General features: G+C 38.1%; 1 protein-coding gene across 1 annotated transcript in view; it reads right to left on the reverse strand.

Annotated features, from left to right (window-relative positions):
• Positions 1-21,596, reverse strand: part of msi2b (musashi RNA-binding protein 2b) — a 290,893-nt gene that overhangs the window by 203,274 nt on the left and 66,023 nt on the right. Inside the window, exon 6 of the mRNA XM_016478837.1 lies at positions 7,112-7,204. Within this exon, the coding sequence (XP_016334323.1) occupies positions 7,112-7,204 (93 nt within the window). The remainder of the gene's footprint in view (positions 1-7,111; positions 7,205-21,596) is intronic.

The raw sequence follows: 21,596 nt of genomic DNA on the forward strand, positions 1-21,596 counted from the left end.
TCTGAAAACAAAAAAAAAAAAAAATACTTTCAGTTTTACAATTCATTTTAGTTTTTACATTAATTTAAAAATGTACTAAATAAATATAAGCTATAGCCTAATGTTTTTATGTAAAATAATTTTGTTTTTCATATATTATTTTCAGACATGAGCAGTACTCACATAGTCTAATTAACGTTACGCATTTAAAGTAACGACCAAGTGGCCAGCGGCAGACAGTGAGCATATGCTTGATCAATTTAGTCTTCTCAAATCATCACGACTTGACTAAAATAAAATCTATAGATATAAAACAGTTCAAGCATATAACAATGTTTTAACGTTAAACCTAGATAAATGTGCGCTATATCCAATAGTTTGTGTGGAGAGTAGAAGCTAAAGCGCGCTTTGCAGGACATGGAGGCGCCAGCGCGATCGCTTGCATTTTTTTCAGTGGATACGCCGTCATTTTTGCTCATAAAGGTAAGAGTAATACATCATTTGTAACTGTAAAGGGTCTACTTTTATTCGTGTGCACTCACAATATCAACAAAACGTTGTGCTTTTATAAAATAAAGAAAACAAACACGATGCACTTTCTGCCGTCTCGTCTTGAACAGGAGCACTTACAAAAATGAACCGAAACTCAACTAATAGATGCCTCATGATAAATATATCTATAGAAAGCTTTAAATTACTACTTAACGAAATAAAACAAATCAAAAACAAAAACTCTTCCCGTCTTTCACCAGACCACGTTGATAATTTCACTGAACAAATAACGCATGGTCTGAGTAAGTAAAATGGGCATTGTTGCATTTTGTTTTTAGACAATATAGCCTACACAAAGTACGTTTTTAAAAGCCGTTTTAATGCTATCTCTTGATAAAGCTTCCTATTGTTTTTGACTTGTTTTAATATGTTGCCTAACGTTATATATGAAGATGAAGAATTCTGTCAGGCTATTGATTGATTTTCCATTGTTCTGCATTTCCCCAGCTGATTTGAATAAATAAGCTATGCTTTGACCGACGGTGAGTGTATACTTTTTTTTTTTCTTTTTAACGACCGCCTAAAATGAAATGATGATAACGCGAGGCAAGTGTGCGGCAAGCGGAATTCATTGAGGGATTTGACAGTGTGATTCATAGATCAATTATTTCAAATATAGGCTATTATATATGCTACTCGCACGCACAGAGGTTTTTTTTTCTTACCATCTTTTGGGAGTTTCTTGCTTTTAGACTAGTCGACTAGTCGGATACAAAACTTTCGTTTAAACGACAGTCAAATTAGTCGTCGCGCACATCCCTAGACCAGACCCAAAGGTGTATCTATCCACACATGACCCAGTGACTCAGTTCAAAGGCAATCAAGGCAATCCGTTCTTACAAAGAGACCCTGTTGGAAGACATATCTGGTTTATACGCATTAAAAGTAAAATGACTGGACATTTATTCAATACTAAAACAATCTTATTATAGACTATAATAAGAATAAAGGACAATACGTTAGCAGTGTAACGCTATTTGCAAACCTTAAGCTTAAACACATCTTAATCAAAACCCAAACACTAATTAAATATAGCTTAAACTTGTTATCCCCAACGAGCTTCAACATAGCTCAAATATGCACTTAAAATTTAGAAAACCATCTGCTACACATAATCTAAATCCATAAAACACACTTTAGTTTTAAGGGTCACAGATAATGTCAGCCTGTATGACGCAACATGGCATCGCCACAGCTCTGACGACATCTACAAGACCTTGATTCCAGCTTTCATACCCTCTAAATCATCTTAGAGCACAGGGACTTTGACGAGGAAAAAGCAATTAAGAGAGAGTGATTAGAGTGATTAAGTTTGCCAAATGTGGTCAAGCTTTTTCCATTGGACGACGTGATTTCAAGACGCCCAGGTAAATAATGCCATCAAAGATGAAAACTAGCATACTGATGGGTATAAGGTAAAAGCACAGGGGCCTTCTGGTGCATACAAGGTAGCTAAACTAAGGCCAATCCATCACCGCAAGGTTATAAATGATGTACTCTGGGTAGGTCCTGAACAACAAGATATACTGCCGAACTACAGACTTAAGGAGAGGAGAAGGAAAAGAGTGGAATCAAAATGGAAATCATTGCCAAGAAGCAGTTTAACTTCCAATTCTCCTGTGGGCATTTTAAAATCATCCCCCCCTGACTCCTGGAAACACAGCCAATACTTAGAGCAAACAAAGGTCAGGGAGAGTGTTAAATCATTTGTCTCATTTTTCTTTCAAACAGTCCCGCTAAGCTAGATCTTGGTGCCTGTGCTTTAGAACCTGTAACCGTGAGCGAGTCGCTGGGTTGAAAGCTTCTGAGTCACCCTGACAACTGAGGGGAAATCTTCTGGGTACCCTGCATTTTATTTTTCCTTCAGCAAAATGTTTTAAAGATCATTTACACACCAACTGTTAGAAGACAGTTCCCTAGTGCATTCTGCCACGAAAGAAGAATTTAAGCTTTTTTTTTTTTTTTTTTATGTACAAAAGCGTACCACGGTATTCATGCACAATTACAACACCTTAAACGTTGGGGAGATTGAGAAAGAGGACGGGGAGACTAGGGGGTCAAATTTTGGCTCGTTAGCAACAGGCTGTTCACCCCTACTGGCAGATGTTGTAATTACATCATTCTGCTGGAAAATAATGCCTCTAAAAGTTAATATGAAGAACAAGGAGTGCAACTTAACAATAAAATTAAGGAATCAATCATTAATTTATTAATTCATGAAAGTTAATCTAAACTTCACTATTCTAAATACCAGATTTAAATGTTAGTTAAAAGTTATTGTTCGCTGCTACATGTGACTAATTCATATACATAATACATAATTTTTATACACACACATTATACTATTATTAATATAATACACAATTATCTAATCATGCTTTCTGATTAAATAAAACTGTAACATTATTGACTTCCTTGGAGAGGAGTTTTAAAATGTGAGGTGACATTTAGATTTTTTTTTTTTAAAGATAAAAAAAACATTTTGGATGTGTGTCCAGCCAAAGAAAAACAATGGAGAAAATAAAATAGAATGAAAGAAGGATAGAGATCAATCTCAAGGCGCGTGAGAGCATACAGAGGCGGAAAGAGAGCGAGGTCTGGGCCGGCGACCTCAGCCCTACCCAAAATCAATTGTGTTTTCAATCTTCACAAGAAGATTTGGTTTCACTGGTTAACACAAGCGCTGTGAAAGCCATTTTGAGACCTTGTTAAAGACTTGGTGGTGAAACAAATACAGGTGTGGGCTCGGATGGGCAAGGATGAGAGGAGGGAGGGAAAAGGGAGGATGCGAGCGCATCATCTTAAAACTAATCCCAGCCAGTTCAAAAGCTGCTTCTTTTCCTCACCTTCCCTTTTCATCCCTCACTAGCTCCTCATTTGTTTTCTCCCTTCACTCCATAGGGCACTGGAGAGCGGGGAGCCTGTGATTGAGTATTTCAGCCGCCCTTAAGAATTTCTACCTTTTGTTAGTGACTTCCCACTTGTACGAGGCCACTGATGTGTGGAGAACATTTAAGGACTACAGGCTCCATAGAAGTCCGCAGGGATTTACTGCTAACCCTCCCAGTGAATAGAGGACACTTCCCTGGCCAGTCTTATGGAGGAAAGCAGTCCAAAGGGCCTTTTGGTAAGAAATAACACATCTCTGCCCAGACAATGAAGTTCCTGCTAAGACATTAAAAGAAAATAAACCATGAAATGCTCACAAAGCTGAAGCTGCACACTCCAAACTAAATCAAGGAAGTGGAAATTCACTGAAAACAACTGTTACATATAGCATAAGCAATGGTGTGGTGTTAAATCTTATCCCTGTTTTCATACAGTCCATAGAGGCTTTTGCTAATCTTTATTATTTGCTTATGCACAATCACTTTAACCTTTCAATCCAATTCAATTCATTTATATAGTGCTTTTAACAATGAAATAAACTCTTCACACCGAATCCACAAACACCTCTCGTTAAACAAGCTTATCAAATCAGACTTTAAGGGCTCAGTGATGCAGCGAGGCTTGCAAATAGAGCAGTGCACTGTTTTTATTACCCGAGCCTGAGGTAAATCGAATGCCGTTATTAAATGTTAGCGGTTCACCAGGTATGCTAAATTAACTAACAGTGAGTGCTCGGGATGCAGTCATTACAGGCAGCCCACTGTCCTCACTGAATACTGAAGCTGAGAGCAAGAGAAAACTGTGACAATACACAGTCTGTCACCAAACTGGTGATTACGGTTTAGTTTGTCCAGCGTTCAACGTGGGCTGGTCAGTGAGTCATGAGTCAAAACCACAGAGAAAAATAAAATTTGTTCTATGTCAAAAATAGAGAGAAGGACGCTCTGTGGAGAAAATTATGCTTTGTGAAGAATGAACATTGATTTTCAAAATCAACCAGATGATTTTCAGTTGGATTTCTCACTTTTAAACACAACATGAAACCAAAATTGACCTTATTTACTTTCTAAATAAATTTCCCTGGTCTTACTGTTAATAATTTATCTGTGTATGCAATGCTAACTACTTTAAATCAAAATGTGAAAATTTTCTCTGCTGCTGAAACAAAATTTCTTTCCTGCTTCCTGCTGATGTAAAGAATGACATGTGGGCCATGTAGAAAAAATAGTATTATTTAATAATATCATATCGGTCACTCTGCCCATACATTATATTACTAGATAGATGTGTGTAATGTATGTGTGTGTGTGTATATATATATATATATAATTTTTTGTTATTATATTGTATTTTACACATGCTGGATAAACTGTCTATTTAGGCTGCAGGAGGTTAAAGCTTTGCCCCTGAAATGGTGGAAGTTGGCTCTCACCCAGGCCAATATGGGAACCAGGACAGAGGAGGCATAATGGCCTGATTGTGGCGAAGCACTGGCTTGGAAAAAACTCTCAGGCCTAATGAAACTAAAGCCTGGCCACTGCAGCACAGCGAACACTAAAGAGAGAGAGCTAGAGAGAGTGATTGGGGAGGGTGGTAATGAAGTAAACAGGAGTTGTTTCAACTTAGCAGAATAAGTGTACTTTGTTTGAAGATCTACTCCAAGCCGATTACAATAAACCTATGACTAAGCATAAGCCACCCTATGTAATTAGGGCACATGAAGGTTTATGCAGGGAGCGAAGCAGCCTTTTACGTTCTCATCACGTCGAATGTACAAAATATCTTTGCAAGATTTATAATCAAACCATGACAAGTCTGTTGTCTTAACACATATAAAATGTTTTGGAGGAAACAAGTTAAATTATTTAGGAATGCCTTCTAAAAGTAAAAAGGCAACATGCTGCATTAGCACGAAATGACGGTTTGCTAATGAAAAGTGGATCTAACTCAAAGAGCCTTTGTGGAAAGGCTTTTAAAATCTTAATTCTGCAGTGTTGTGCAATAAATGCCCCTTAGTGCTGCTTAAGTGTGTGTGTGTGTGTGTGTGTGTGTGTGTGTAAGCTGTCATAGCACAGAAAAAGCGCTCAGGAAGAACACAGCTTCTAAGGAGACAGATCCTGTGACCCTGCTGCCCCATGCCACCTGCTCTCCTCCCAGGATCCTCGTTCTCTCACTACCCACCGCTCGCCAGGAGACACTGTTAATTGGCCTACACACATGCCCCCACACGCACACACACACAAACCTCCGGGTATCAGCTCAACTGACACCACACGGTGGCAAAACCTCCAGGTGGGCGGATTTGCAGAGTCATAAAGAGTTTGCAGCAAATGAGCATCCAACTCACTCACAACTCACTTTGAAGGCTCGTTTTGCCTTTACTCACAAGTGTGCATTCAACGGACGGTCAATTTGTAATTTTCTTGTCTTAAGAGACAGACATTTCATTAGACTGTGCGTTTGCTTCGCAACTTATAAACAACGAGACACTGAGCACTGAGGTCTTTAGCGTTATTGGATCACACTGGCCATTCAAAATAACGATCTTCAGCTTTGCGTAAGAACGGCAGACAAGTACGCCTCAATAAACCAGGCTGTGGTAAGACTAATATAGTCTTGTGACCTAAGAAGCTACAAATCCTCTGCCGTTCCTTTAATCACAATGATTTAGTGGTTGTCTACTGCCAGCACTGGCGCTGGTGAAAACACCCCCAGGGCAAGACGTACAGCACAGGGCAAGTAAAACATCTGAATAATTGAGCCCTTCAATCAAGTCAAGTGTGTGTTAGGTCCACTCAGACACAGCTGATTACAAACAAATGGAGCTAGGTATTTATACAGAGCCTGAAATAGAGAGAGACAGCGAACTTACTCAAAGTCATATCATACAGCAAACAGAAAAGTTCACCTGGGCTGTACAAATATACGGGTTGACTATCAGTCTTCAGCATGTGTATGGTAGATATCAGGCTTACAAAACATATCGGGTAGGACCAGGTAAAAATATTGATTTTCAGATACCTGAATGAACCTGATACTGATTCATAAAAGCCCAAAATCAATCTTTTAATCTATGCCTGTACTCAGTTCATACATGATAATAACAAATGACTCTTTTGATTCAGTTATTTTTAGTGACTCAAAACCATGCAACATGAACAATGTAGCTTGATTCCTATGAGTCGGTTCTTTTAATTTACAAAAATTTGAATCAGTCTGAAACACTATCCTGTATAAATGACAGAATTAGTAGAAAAATATGTTATTTCTATATTGAAGAATACATTAGGAAAATGGGCATTATAACTAAAATAAACCCAAATAAATCAAATCAAATTTAATTAAAACGGGATTTAAATCAAAATGAATCAAAAGCTTATGCATTAGAATAGCATCATACATGCACTCTTTTCAGGGAAGTCAACCTATTTGTGGCTTGCTAGCTGTCCCAAGAAAAGCATTTTAACATGGAAAAGATTACACACAGCAGCTTTAAGCATAAGGTCTTTGCTACTACATCCAGTGGACGACAGAGACCAGGCAAACACTGGTCTTTCATCTCTAAATGGCCACATCTCAAATGGCCTGCTTGAAAGTCTTGAAAGTGTCCGTTGAGGGACAGCGTTTCTCATCATATGCAAACATCTCTCTGTGAAATTAGCCAAAGGGAAAAAGAAAAATGAGATCTTACCTTGCCAAACTGTTCAAAATACTGCTTCACATCTTCAACTACTGTGTTAGCTGATAATCCGCCTACAAATATTTTCTTTGTTCTTGTGACCATCTGAAGGAGAGGAGAAGAAGACAAGAGATTAGGCCCATGTGAAAGCACTTCAGAGGACTTCAAACGCACAGGAGACAAAGAGGAAGCTCAGAACTGGAAAAGAGGGAATTGGGAGATGACCGGTTGTGGGTTTTGTGTCCCACGGGGAGATTGAAGAGGAGGTACTGTGTGATTTGTTGAGTGTGTGAGAGTGTGGTTGGGGACCAGGTAACACTTAGCTTGTGATGCCCGACGCTGCTTGGACTACCTGTCCTATCTCTTGCAACATTACAGATTTGACACTTTTTGGTTTCACAGTAACACAAACACCTGAGCTGCAAATGGTGTTTTTCTTGTGTTGCGAAGACCCAACACTCAATCCCCCAGTCCATCTAAGAAAATTCGAATAGGAATGTTTCAGAGTACAGTTCTCAGAAAAAGCATGTAGAGTGAGCTGCATGGATAGACTTTAAAAGACACTCTAATTGAGTTACAAACAAAAGGTGTCAGAAAGCTGGAAGTCTCCGAGCCGGGCGGGATCTCAAACCGGTGAGAACAGACAGTAGTAGAGGTCGCAGTCATGCAACCAGGCCTATTTTTCAAAACACAATTAACTCTCCCTGCTGGAGAGATGTATGGAGCGCCGAGACCTGACTTCTCTTCATGCAGCAACGTTAATTGTGCTGAGAGCTAGTGCACTGAGATCAAACAGCCTACCTATCATATAGGGCAATGATAACGGCTAACAAGAGAGCTCCTCAGGCAATGTTAAGCCCTTTTTGAAGTTAACAAAGAGAAGAAACTTGTCAAATTCCCACTTATGTTAAACCCGTGCGGATTTCTATTAATTGTGTGCTTATTGTCAGAGCTGTGATGCAACAGGTGATCCCTACATGTTATGGCGCTCATGCTGAAGACAAAGGTTCAGATCTGACCTACGTTTTGGATATAGATATTGGATGAATATATATAGAGAGAGGGATGGATGGCTGGATATGCATATGGATGGATGGATCTACAGACAGAGAGAGAAAGAGAGAAAGACAGACGGACTGACAGACAGATAGATAGTTAGATAAGTAATTCTTCAGTTTTGTGGAACACTGCTAGTCAAGCTGGTTAGAGCTGGTAAACTACCTTAGATCAACAATAAACCAGCTAAAACGTTTCAAAACTACCTTACGCCAGTATAATCTTGTTTTTCCAGCAAGGATGAACTAATTTCCTGTCCCCTCTTATTGTCTTTTTTCTATAAAAATGGCCAAAAGAGGTGCACTTATTAACAATGAGAGAAAATAAGCTTCATTTGTGCATTCTAGCAAACCCCCGGTATTTCCCAGAGCGGAGTAGACGGCGTAAGAATTAAGCAACCCTGAGCATTTATTTCTACTTCATTCACATCCATCATACACAATCTTGGCAACAGGCACACTCAGCCCTCATCTCAGCTGGCTGTTTCCCAAACCCTCACCATGGTTAATCTGTCTGTCTTTTCCCCTGTCGTTTTGTGCAGGCCCAAGCCGCCCAACGTGTCAGTGGAGAGTTAAGTTTTTAGTGGCATCTTTATGTCCTCTGACAGCACCAGCTCCTGGCTGATGGGATTCCTCAGGCCCTGGAACAACGCAATTATTCTGTCCATTTCTCACCATGGTGACAAGAGACAACAGCAGGCCTTTGCTCCTTCCATGCTCCCTCTCTCACACACCTCTCTCGGGATTCAATGAGCAGATATGCCTCGCAAACATGTTGTGCTGCTAGTTCGGCTAACCCATTTGAATTCAGATGCAATAATGACCAAGACGATGACAGGAAGCATGTCTGTTGCACATTCTGTTTTGATTCTTTTGGTTTCGTGACCCTGAAAGCTCAAAAGAAATAATCATTAAAAACAGACAACAGGCTACCAAACTTGCAATTTGATTAGCCTCCGCTTAGATAGAAAAAGCAGATAGCCTGCCAGACAACCCTTTATTATGGGACTTGTCCTTCCCGAGTGTCTCTAGCTTGTCCTTGTTTCTCTTTGCTGCTGTTGACAAGGCAGCTTTCCGAACACAGTGCTGTTTTTAAGGTATTCGTGGAAATAACGTGCAAGTCATGAGGGAGAGGTACCAAGCTAACCTCAACGGGTATAGACTAAGAGGTGTCAGGTACAAATATCCTCGGCTCACCCTGAACCAGTGTTCCAGTGAGAGGAACGAGCCCCCAACTATGCACTCGCTGCTGAGGGATTTGCAGCTTCAACTCTCACACCTCCATCTGCAGTCTCTCATTATCCGTGCAAATTTGAAAACATTCTTTGTCAGACATTAAGGGGGGGGGGGTCATCTAACATAGTTGAGATGAGAAAAGATGTTTCAGACAAATTAGAATGGTGAAAAAAAAAGTAATGAGGTGCGAGTATATTCTAAGGAAAAAAACTGAAAGATGTGGACCTTGCGAAGGGATGGGAAAACGTCTGGCGAAGTGATGACATATCGGAGAAACTTTTGCTATCGCAAGACCTTAAAAATTCAACCATGAAAATCTATGGATATGAAAGAGCACGTCTCGCAGGAGAGCAGAGATATAAGAATGCAGCGGCACTAGGTGTGATAGAGTATAAAGCAGTGTGTTTAGAGATACTGCACGTATAAAATTTATGCAGAGCAGCTGAGTTTGTTGCTCTTAGTCGGCTGCTGATGCTGCTGTTTCAGGACCCTGTCATCTTCCACCAGCATTGCTTGATGCGATTCGGCATACCTAGAGAACACTTCTTGACTTCCTCTAGCGAGAGGGAATGTCAGCTACCAGAATGCAAGTTGTGCTGCATGTTTCTACCAGTGCTGAGACAAGTGCAGGCAATCAGAGGTGATGACTACGTGAGCCTGCGCTAGATGTTTGCAGTCTAATGCGTTATAGTGCTCACAGTATATTGGAATTATCAGAAAAAGTTGACATGGATTAAATTGTTAATATGAACAATTAAATAATAGTACAGCCAATTTTACACAATTTATTGTGATTATAAAAAAAAATTATATGGTAAAATTATATGCCAATTAATCAAATTTAGAGAAAGACACATTATTGAGGCAGACAAAAACATGAAATAGACAAAGATTTTAGTTTTTTTAAGTCAATATATTGTTTGTGTTATTTCTAAATCATTGAACAAGCTAAAACAAACTAGATTGTAAAACAGATTTTTGTGGACTGTAGGCCAGTGATACCACTTATGTTCCATTTTATATAAAAATAAAACAACAATTTAACATTTGTCTAAAATAATCATTTAAAAATAAATATTTAAAAACAATACTTATATAAAAATTATTATTTAGAAAGAAAAGAAAAGTTGTATAATATAATAAAAAAAAAAGTTAGAATTTTTCTAATGTTTTATAATACATAGCAAAGAGGAAGATGTTTTCCTTCCAGAGGAACGGTCACTCGCGCTCTGCTGAAGATGAGAGGGAGAAAGCAGCAGGTAGTAGTGACAGCAAAGTTCACCATTTATCTGCGGTGAAATAAAATGGATCGAGACGTATCCTGCAGCCTAAATTGGAGGAATGTGATAGAAGTGACAATTTAATATTGCATCTACTCTCCTTTGGGCACAAATGGATCTAATTAAGATCTTTCATTAGATGTGGCGCAGCCAAACCCTCCCTGAAAACATGGATCCTTATCGGAGCGCAGGACAATCACAGGGATACAGACATAGCAAATCAAGTTATATTCTGACAGAGAGGAGGGGGACGAGGGGGAGAGAGCCGTTTGACAGATGACTTGATGGAGGTTACGTGGAGTTTAACAAAGAACAGAAACCGAGGAACAGATGATTCAAGCTCCTCTTAAAACACCTATCGTGCTTCCTGCAGAGAGTTCCCCTTCCCAGGATTCTCCTCTCTGGAATCGAACAGTCTGCAGAGAGACCCACGCTGCATTTTTATTTGTTTACTCGGGGTCTCTGATGAACTGTGTAGTGGCCTCTTGCCGTTGATTGCGGTTGACTAACATTGGCCCTCACTCACAATAAGCCCATAAGCCCCAGCCAAACGATGCTCTTGTGTTGTGACAAGGAGTCTTTTTTTAATCAGTCCTCTTTGCCTGGCTGGATGTCCCCTGATTAGAGTGAGATTCAAACACTCTTTTCTTTCTGTGAGTGTATCAAGGACAAAAATAAGAGATTTATCTACTGAATATGTATAAATATATTCACTCAAAAATGCATACATAACATGCCAAATAAGTCTTACTTTCTAAGTAGTGGGACTTGTTACAGTAAGCATTACTAATACTGATGTGCATACATGGGATTTGAGATTTGAACAAACCTTTAATCTTAAAGAGAAAAAAGTTCATGAGAAAAAAGTTCATAAAAAAAAAAAACATCTTTTGCGCTCCGCACACAACTCTCACTGCACACATCACAGACATGACTCGTTATTAAAATCTGGTATGAAAAATTGATTTTTAAATTAGCTAAAGTGAGATAATGAGACCCCCCCTCCTCATCCTCCTCCTCCCTCCCAGGCCTCTTCATCAGCTCAAATCACATATTCATCACTGATTGCCATCTCCTTGTCCTTCCACCGAATCATGCACTCCAGGCAAACAGGCTTGCAGACAGATTCCAAACCGGTCGGAAACGGTGACAACTAGGCGGGTCTCGTTTAATGTCAGGCGTCGACACTTCCTTGACTGACAGAATCCAGTGCACTTGCCACATTCTATTCAGCTGCATCTAAATTTAGGCCACCAAGCTCCAATTTTTACACAATTTTGCAGTGTGGAATTTTAATGTCAACATTCAAATGTACTGGGCCAAACAGCTCCTGCTTCCGCGCCTGCAGCTAACCCTGATTGACAGGCGAGGCAGCGGCTTGACCAAGAGCTGAGAATAACTGATTAGTAACGTTGGCAAAAACTTCTGGTATGAAAAATTGATTTTTAAATTTGCTAAAGATAACATTTACCAGTGTTATTAAATTATCAGTATTTAAAAAAAAAAAACTTTTAATGAGCGACAAGGGTCACCTAAAATGTAAAAATTGGGGAAATGAGCATGCAATATTAAATGTCTGAAACTGGTTGATTCCAGGAAATGAAAACATTTCAAAAGAAATGTTGCCAATATATTTGTGCTTCCCTACAAATCACGTGCCATGTTGAAAAAATTCAAAATAAAAAGCTTACATTTTTTGCTTGGTAGTTCATAAAATGGGTGGAATCTAGAAAAAAAATCTAGAATAAAAGGTAAACGCATTCAGTAAATTAGAGCACAATTGCAGTGATCATAATAAAAACTACATAACCTTTAAAATGAAGAGTTAATGTAAGTGTAAAAAAGAAAGTGCTGATTTTTAGACAGGGATAGAGGGTTTGTCTCCAGGGCAAAACAGGTCCAATCCAATCTCTAGTGTATATATATATATATATATATATATATATATAGAGAGAGAGAGAGAAAGAGAGAGAGAGAGAGCCCTCATTGATAACCAAAATGGCATTACGCTGAGTAGATGAGTGGGGTAAAGATGCTTACTGCAAATGGCAGGCGACAGCCCAAAGCAGGTCTCCTTCAAGCTTACAGCAGCCATCTCCACATTGACAGCAGGTTGGCTGCCAAAAACTGAGCCAAACAGCCTTTTGATGACCCCCGAGGCCACGTAAATGAGTCTCTGGCTCTCTCAATGGAAGATCCCTCCCAAGCCACTTAGTGGAGCCCAAGCCAGTTCAAGCACAAGCATCAGACAAGGGCTGAATGGGATTAACACCAGCAGGTTAGTCACTCGTCATTCTGTTTGGGGCAATTAAGGATCTTCATGCCAAAATTATGACCATTAATATTCATGGTAGTCTAATCAATTAGCTTAAGATTAATACAACACTTTTGCCATTTTTATAAAACTACACGAAGCACGCTCTGAAAATCTGAAGACTAAAGGGGCTATAAAATTTCTTTTAGTGAAAAAAAATAAGTGCAAGACGGTTCAAGCCAATCCAAACCTCCAGGTTGTAAAGGTTGTGCTGACTCTGAAAGTCTCAGGCTATCTACGGAAGTGGCGTGAAAAATCAAGAGATATCTGTGAGCACCTCTGTGAAATCCTCCTATCCTAAACTGCTGAGCTGACACACTAAAGAGCTTTTTATATTTGAATTTCATAACACTATGGGGGGAAAGGGGAAACTACTGACCCCTGTGATTGCTTTAAGCATTCGTTAAAATTCAATATTGATTTTAGCATCTAAATTGGTCATTCACAAGGTCTTTTAATGAATCATTGCAGCATTTTTGGAGCACTTGAGTGTGTCAAATGAGGTACTGTCGCTTCAAGAGTGACCAGTAGAAGAAATCCTCAGCCACTGATGTCACAATGCCACAAAATACCCGGGTCATCTGACTGCAGCCTTGCCAAAGCTGGCCCATGTGAACTGTGGGAGTACTGATGACCAGGTCAGATGTGCATAATGGTCTCATGACACACAATTAATATTAATCAATATCTATATTACCCCTCTAATGGAGATCAAGACCTGTAAAAGCATTCTGCACAACTGTGAAAACCTGACATACAACTAGGCATGGGCCGATTACCGGTTTCAAGGTATACCGCGATTTGAAAATTTTCCTTAATACCGTTCCTGCGGTATGCGCTGTTTTTCATGTCTCCTCAGAGACTGAAAGTGTAGGAATCCCTCAGGTTGAGTGCAGTGTAGAGAGTAACGCGACCCTCCTCCTCCTGTTGGTGCGAGCGCGGTCAATCACGTGTGTACTGTGTAGGATGGCTGAACTAAGGAGCTTCCCCTGGAACTTACGCGATCGGCAACCGGCTGTTTTTTGTCTTATTGCAAGCAACTCGTCTCAGTTCTGGATTTGCACAAACTGCGTTGCAATGCAATCGTTTTCCAAAATGTCATTTATGTGAAAATATGAAGTCTGTAAACGCCCGTTACCACAGGCCAGAGACGTAGAAGACGGACGCACAGAGAAAAATACTGTAGCAGGCAGATCACTCACTGTTCATGATGCACGAACTATTGGAGGAACATCCTCAATATTGATTTGGGGGTTTATATGAATGTGTTTCTGAAGGGAACTGACTGTCTTCAGAAAAGTTTACGTGGTATTTTCTTTTCATCTCGTCTCTGTATAGTTCACATTAAAGCAGAGTTTCAGCGCAGTGCTGCTTTGTTTACAGCGGTAACCAAGGAAACGCCATATGTGGTGTTCCAGAAGCGCCTCCTGCTGTCAGAGTGAATCTGCATCTCATTCAGAGCTCCTGCTGTTTGTTTCATTCAGGCATGTAGTATAATTTCACAAAGCTAGTCAGAACATTCTGTTTTTGCTTCAAATTTGGTTATTATTAAATCAAATTATGTATATGAAATGATATAACTAAATTATATGAAATGATATAAATGATATGTATATGAATTGTATAACTAAAATTAAATAACTGTAATTACAGATTTAGGTTAAATAAAGATGTCAGTCTTTATTTTTCTTCTTTTTAGGAAACAAATCAAAGAAAAATAAACAAATTCTACTGTTCCTAATATTCTGTACGTTGCTCAAAAACAAAATATATTGTGTTCAACGGGAAGAAGTTTTTTTTTTTACCCAGTCATTTAAAAATAACACATTTTAGAGCTGTAACGACAATACCGTGATAGCGTGATATTTTTGCTTAAGGTTATCATACCGTCAAAATCTCATACCGGCCCATGCCTACATACAACCCTTTAATCCAGACAACATCAAAGGTCATTCAGTCTGTCACCCACCAATGTGCCCATATTCAAAGAAATTAGTTATCCACACCAAAATAAAAAGTGCTTATCAGTGCAAAAAATGCTGTTGGTGGTTGCTAAGGTGTTCTGAGTTTTTCTTGTTGCTATGCAGTTGCTAGGCCATTGCTAAATGATAGCTAACTTAGCAAATCCAAAACATCCAACCTCTATATTTCTTGACTCCCTCCTTCCAGTCTAGGGTGAAAAAAAGTCGACTAGGCAAACATATCCAAGGAATATATTGAGCATAATTTACACTACCGTTCAAAAGTTTGGGGGCAGTACTATTTTTTTTTTTCTTTTCTTAAGTGCACCAATGCTGGATTTGTTTGATCAAAAATACAGTAAAAGCAGTAAAACTGTGAATTACTATTACAATTTAAAATATCTGTTTCATATTCCAATATATTTTAAATTGGTAATTTATGTCTCTGATGGCAAAGTTGAATTTTCAAAAGCAATTACTCCAGAAAACTTCTGCAAGATTATAAAAATCTTTACTGTCACTTTCGAGCAACTTAATGCATCCTTGCTGGATAAAAGTATTCATTTAAATGTATTTTTTTTAAATCTTAGTGACCCCAAACCTTTGAACGACACTGTATACTAAAATTATATTTATAAATGGCCTCTTCATTCAGCAGGCCAGTATATAAATCTTGAGCATGTGTATTATCTTTTACCGAATAATGGCAAAATAAACAGTTTTTTGGTGCTAACCTCCGCATCATGCCTTTGTAATTTCAAACTGCACTAACACCAATATTCCTCAATGACAAACTGTAGCAATACCCCCTCCATGGCTTTATCTTAATGATCTGATGTGCTTTACACTCAAACCCAGAGTCGATAGATTATTGTACAGTTATGAAGATAGATCGCGGCCGCTCATAGCTCCTTATAGGACCCAGGAGATGGCTAGGCTGATACACCTCCCGGTCTCTGTTCAAACGAACTCACTCTGAATATCAATGAGCTTTCAGCCTTGATAAACAGTCTGCAGAATGGAAAAATATTTTCACATTAAGGATGGAGGGGTGAAAGAAGGAATGAGAGAAAAAATTGAGCGCTTGCCCCTCAAAGCGATTCTGAAAAATTAATATGCTAATTAAGTGCTTGCTTGGGGCGAAATTTCGAAACTTTAGCAAGGGAGTTATAAGCACCTAACAAATTACTTACACCATTACGCTGGAAGCTGTATACATTTTTAAAGCGACTGTACATTTTCCTTTCCTTTCCTTTCAGTCTTTACAATAGATCTGGCTTTTTTCCCCCAGACATTTTCTCCCAAGCTGCCATTTAGGAGTATAAAACGATATCAGACTTTTATGTCCTTCTCTGAAATATTAAGTATAGTGCAAGCTGAGGAATTTATCAGCACGCCACATCGTTTGGAGGCAGGCCTACAGCAATCCTTTCTACTTCTGAAATGTCTGAACTCATTGTGAAATAATCTCCACAAGGCAAGACAGAGCTTCACATCAGTTTAATCTGTTCAGGAGAAAGAGAAGAGCTAACAAACAGCATCAGCATCCATCCTGCGGGCCTGAAGTGAACTTTCAATTCACAGAAGCCACTTCCCACTTCTGTGTGCTTGGTGGCATGCTGAATGCGATTGTGTTTGCATTTGCATGTGTGTTCAGGCATCTTGTCAAAGATGTCTGCGCAAATGCAGACCAAACAACCACAGGTTGTATCTAAATTCAAGATCGACTTCAATGTTTTCCAGCACTTTGGTGTGGGAAATCCCATTTATGACCTTTACTATCCAGATCACCCAATATTTTCTTTTAGAAGAAACAAACAAAAAAAGTCTGTCTTTATTTACTCACCCTTATATCCATGCAAACCTGCATAACTTGTTTCACCATATTGAGCACAATGGAGAACATAGGAGAAAAACAATAAAAAAAAAAAGAAATAAAATATTTTAAAAAGCATAAAAAATATATCTGTGTGAGAAACAGACATTTAAATAAGTTACAAAAAAATGTCCCCCACCAAATTCTTAAACCCACAATGCAATACAAGTTAAATAATATCTCATTACTAGGGCTGGGTAAAAAATATCGATATCTCGATATTAATCGATTCTCATTTTTACGGAACGATATCGATTCTTAAATCCCAAGAATCGATTAGTCTAGCCTGTTTTCAGTTAATGGACGGAACATTGAAGGGTACTTCCCATCCAATAAATCACAATAAGCATTGTGCTTTGGCACTTTTAATGTGAAACAAAGTCTGAGATTTTCTAATTCTTTTGTATTGCAGTATTCAAACAATAAATGCCATTTTGGCGCTGTTTAATCTAGAGTGACAGATCGCTGTAGCGTCTCAGTTCAACTGATCATCTCCTCCACATTAATACCAGTTTCAGCACAAAATAAACATGACTAAACATCATATAACGGCTTGTAAACAAACATGTAAACATGTCATGTAAGGTCACATTTACCTCAGAAAAACATAATTGGTTACCATAAACTCATTAGTCAGATAGAAAAATAAACTGTAGAGAGGGGAATTTTGCTAAATATATGCACCATATAACATATTCATTGTACATTTTACTGTTCTTCAATGTTTAATTTATGTTTGAATAAATCCATCAAGTTTTTATGACAGCCACCATTATGTTTATATTTCAAACAAATTAATTGAAGTAGAAATATTATTATGTAATTGTAACTTTATTATTTTAAAAACTTCATTAAGTGTAATTTTAACAAATCAGTCAATTTTAACCTTCAATATTATAATAATGTAGTACCAACTGACTCATATATATTTTACAGCATTAGTTGAGAGATTTTTTTTCCTTGAGAAAATTTGGCATGTACTGTACCTGATATATATCCAAAATAATCGATATTGAATCGAATTGAATTGGTAATCGAATCGAAAGCTTGTGAATGAGAATCGAATCGTGAAATTTGTGTCAAAACCCAGCCCTACTCATTACAATGTATTTGTTTTAATCAATATGCATATAAAACATATACTAATATATACAAAAATATATTATATACACACACGCACATTTGTATTCTGTGTGAGAACATGTGTATGAAAACATTGATACCGCCATTCTTTTTTAAATGTGCTCAAACACAGAGGCTGCAGCTATAATCATGAACACATACACACAAAAACACATAAGATAAAATTGGTTTGAAAGAAAACAATCTTGTTCCTCAATAAACGAGTGAATTGCACATAAAGTGTCTGTTTGGCTGGCTATGGGTAATTAGGGCCCAGCTGGCCAGTGGAAGCTGTGGACTGACGCAAACCAAAGGTGATGGACAGGCCAGATAAGGCTCAGACAGCAGCCAGCAAAAGACATCAAGCCCTGATGTTCCTCTCCCACTACAGTCTCGTGAATGGGATACTGAACATAGCCTCAGAGTCAAGCCGTAGCCCAGATAACAACCTCAGGAGCATCTGAAGCATGGAACATGAGCCAGCTCTGACTAGGAAAAGACACACTGAATAGATATGTTTTTACTCTTTATTCCAAGATGCCATCTTCTTACGAGAAGATCAACCAAATGGGGATCTGACATGAAGGTATTCATATGCACCCGTCATGGAGACACAACCAATGAGTGCTTGCACCTGGACACCTCTTGCCTGTGTTTCCGGTCCACAAACATCATGGCATTCTTTCAAAAGCACTCAAATTCCAAAGCTAATGTATACTCCTGAGCTCTAACTACAGTTTTGACACCATCTGAGCTGTCAGAAAAATATGACAGCAGATATTTCTGCCATTTTCTACACATTTTCTACATATGACAGTCAAGACATTTCTGCAGCCCTTTAGTGTGAGGGCATATCATATTCATCACTTCCAGGAAGTACCAACTTACATACTAGCAAAAACAGTCAGTCTCAATAGGAAATCTAACAGGTGTTGTTACATTTTAATCATAAAACAATACTGACAAGAAAAAGAGAACACTCATTCACCTATCTTAATGTATTTCTTGGTGTGTTTTCTTACCTGAATCATTTCTTTAAAATGATTCCTACTTCGTTAAGAAATACTTGCCAAAAGACACCATTTTTAATTATTACTTATATTAATATACTACTCTTATTAGTTCACGTTTTATATAAAGAATTAATGTTCAACCATATCAAAATTATTTAATAGAGAATCATGGCATTTCACTAGTGCTAAAATGTATTTTTTTAATAAAAATAAATACTTTTAATAAATATAAAAATAAAATGAAAACAATGCAAATGAAATGCAAATTAAAACAATGCAAAATTGTATATATATATACACACACACGATTATTTATCTCTGTGTGTGTGTGTATATTAATTGATTTTTATCGATACATGAAATGTATTTATAAAATACTGTATAATGAAGAACACAGTAAACATATTAAAAATGAAATTAAAACTTAATGAAAAATTATTTTATTGTTTAATAAATACACATTAAAAACAAATACTTATTTTCAATTTTGTTTTTTCTTTTTTCTTTGTATTCATATTGAGTTTTTCCCCCCAGCTTTTTCTGCAGAGTATTCGAGACCAAAACCTACATAGCCTAATTCTCAACAACCCTAGATACGTTTTTGAACAATTAGACTCAACTCAAATCATTAAACAAGCAGCAATCACTAAGCCTCTAAAATATTAGTATGTGCCTCAAAATACAAATCCATTCCATAAAACAAACGCATTTCCTATCGGCCTCAGCTTGTTTGTAGCAGGTCATAAATGTATACAGACTATCATCCTAGCATCCAGAACCACGGTGCCTTAAGGCAGTGGCACAGCAGCGGATGTAGCATGAGATTGATTGCTCCGGATGAAAGTAAAAGGGATAAGGTGCAGTCGGAGCAGGCGAGATGGCTCCGGGAGAGGGCACTTTCACTTTAATAGGACGATTGATTGATTGATAGTGGCGGGCTCTCCTCTGCCACCTCCTTCAGTGACTTTTCCACAGCGCGTCTATAAACAGTTCCACACCTGCAACACTGCACTCGGTTGAGATTTTAGCGTTATTTAATCCCTACTGATATACCAGCATTAACTGTCCACATACAATGTGTATAAGGCACGGACTAGATTAAGGAAATTACTGGGCATGGCAACGATTACTGACCCCGAGCAAGACGGAGCATTGCGTTATCCCACTGGTGGGGGAAATCACTTTTATCTTATCAATCACTTCTACTGAGTTCATTTGTCACCGGCGATGAGCATTTGGAGTTGAGTGGAAACTCTATAGGCAAAAAAATAATTAATATCACTTCCAAACCACTGGCCAGTCGGAGTGGAAACTATAGCGATAATCACACACTAAAATCAAAGTGACGTTATTTGTTGAGTGATTACAGATTGCTAGGGGTTTGCAGATGAGTGTAACCAAAACAGCATTTCCTCTCATTGTTACTATAGGCAGCAAGAGGATAACTGAACCTCAAGTGAGGGATTAACTTGCAATTAGGACGATGGCTCTTATAAGTGACTCTGCCTTGGGAAGGAGGCCATACTACTGTCAAGCAACATGCTGCACAGCTGCTGCTGCAGTTCTAAGGGCAGGATCAACATAAAGTGCAAAATGACATTTTCAAAATTAGTAATAAAGAGTGTTTTTATGGAGGCAATGTACAATTAGGCAGGTTTTAGAGTAATCCTTGATCGGACATGTTTCATAGGGAGTGTTCATGAAGGATGTTTTCTTGTATTCAAAAATATCTGAAAATCTGAAAAGCAATGATTTTTTTAGGGGGAAAAAACATCTAAAAAACATTGTGAGACACGACAAAATGACCAAAGATGTTTGTCTTGCGTGTGTATGTGGGATAAATACAAATTAAATAAATAAATAATGAATTCTTTGCCAAGAAAGGTTTATCATGCAAACTGTCTATAGATGTAGCTCAGCAATATGTAATTAAAGCCTTGAGAAACATTTAAAACGAATTAAAAAAAAAAACATTTTATTAAATATGATTTAATATAAAACAATATAAAACTAATATAGTTGAATATTAAATGTATATTTAAAAAAAATGTTAATTTTATTTTTCAAGGATGCAGTAAATTGATCAACTGTGACTTACATTGTTATTGTAAAGACTTACATTGTTACATAAAATGTTTCTTGAGTACCAAATCAGCATATTAGAATGATTTATGAAGGATCATGAGACACTGAAGACGCTGAAGATCATAAGACACTGAGTAATGGCTTCTGAAAATTTAGCTTTGTGCCATCACGGGAATAAATTACGTGTGTGTGTGGGTGTGTGTGTGTATAGTATAACACACACACACACACACATATAAATTAATTATATATATATATATATACACACAAACATATATGTCAACCTTCTCCACATATAGCGCGATCTGAACCATAAACACGTTTTGTCAAAAAAGCCGGTTTTGTCCACTTTCAAGACATTATGAGTTCACGTTTTACTGCAGAAGCAGACAAGCGCCCTTGTTGTTTTTGAACAGAAACCGATAAGTCAATTTTAGCGAATCAGCGCGCTGTATTCAGGTCAGGTGACAAGGCTACTTTCACTTTGAAAAGACGTGCTAGCTGAGAGGAGTTTCGTCAAAGCTGACTAAAAGTGATCGAGGATGGATAATTTCG

The sequence above is a fragment of the Sinocyclocheilus anshuiensis genome, unplaced genomic scaffold (assembly GCF_001515605.1).
Source record: "Sinocyclocheilus anshuiensis isolate Anshui unplaced genomic scaffold, SAMN03320099.WGS_v1.1 scaffold1170, whole genome shotgun sequence".
Lineage (NCBI taxonomy): Eukaryota > Metazoa > Chordata > Actinopteri > Cypriniformes > Cyprinidae > Sinocyclocheilus > Sinocyclocheilus anshuiensis.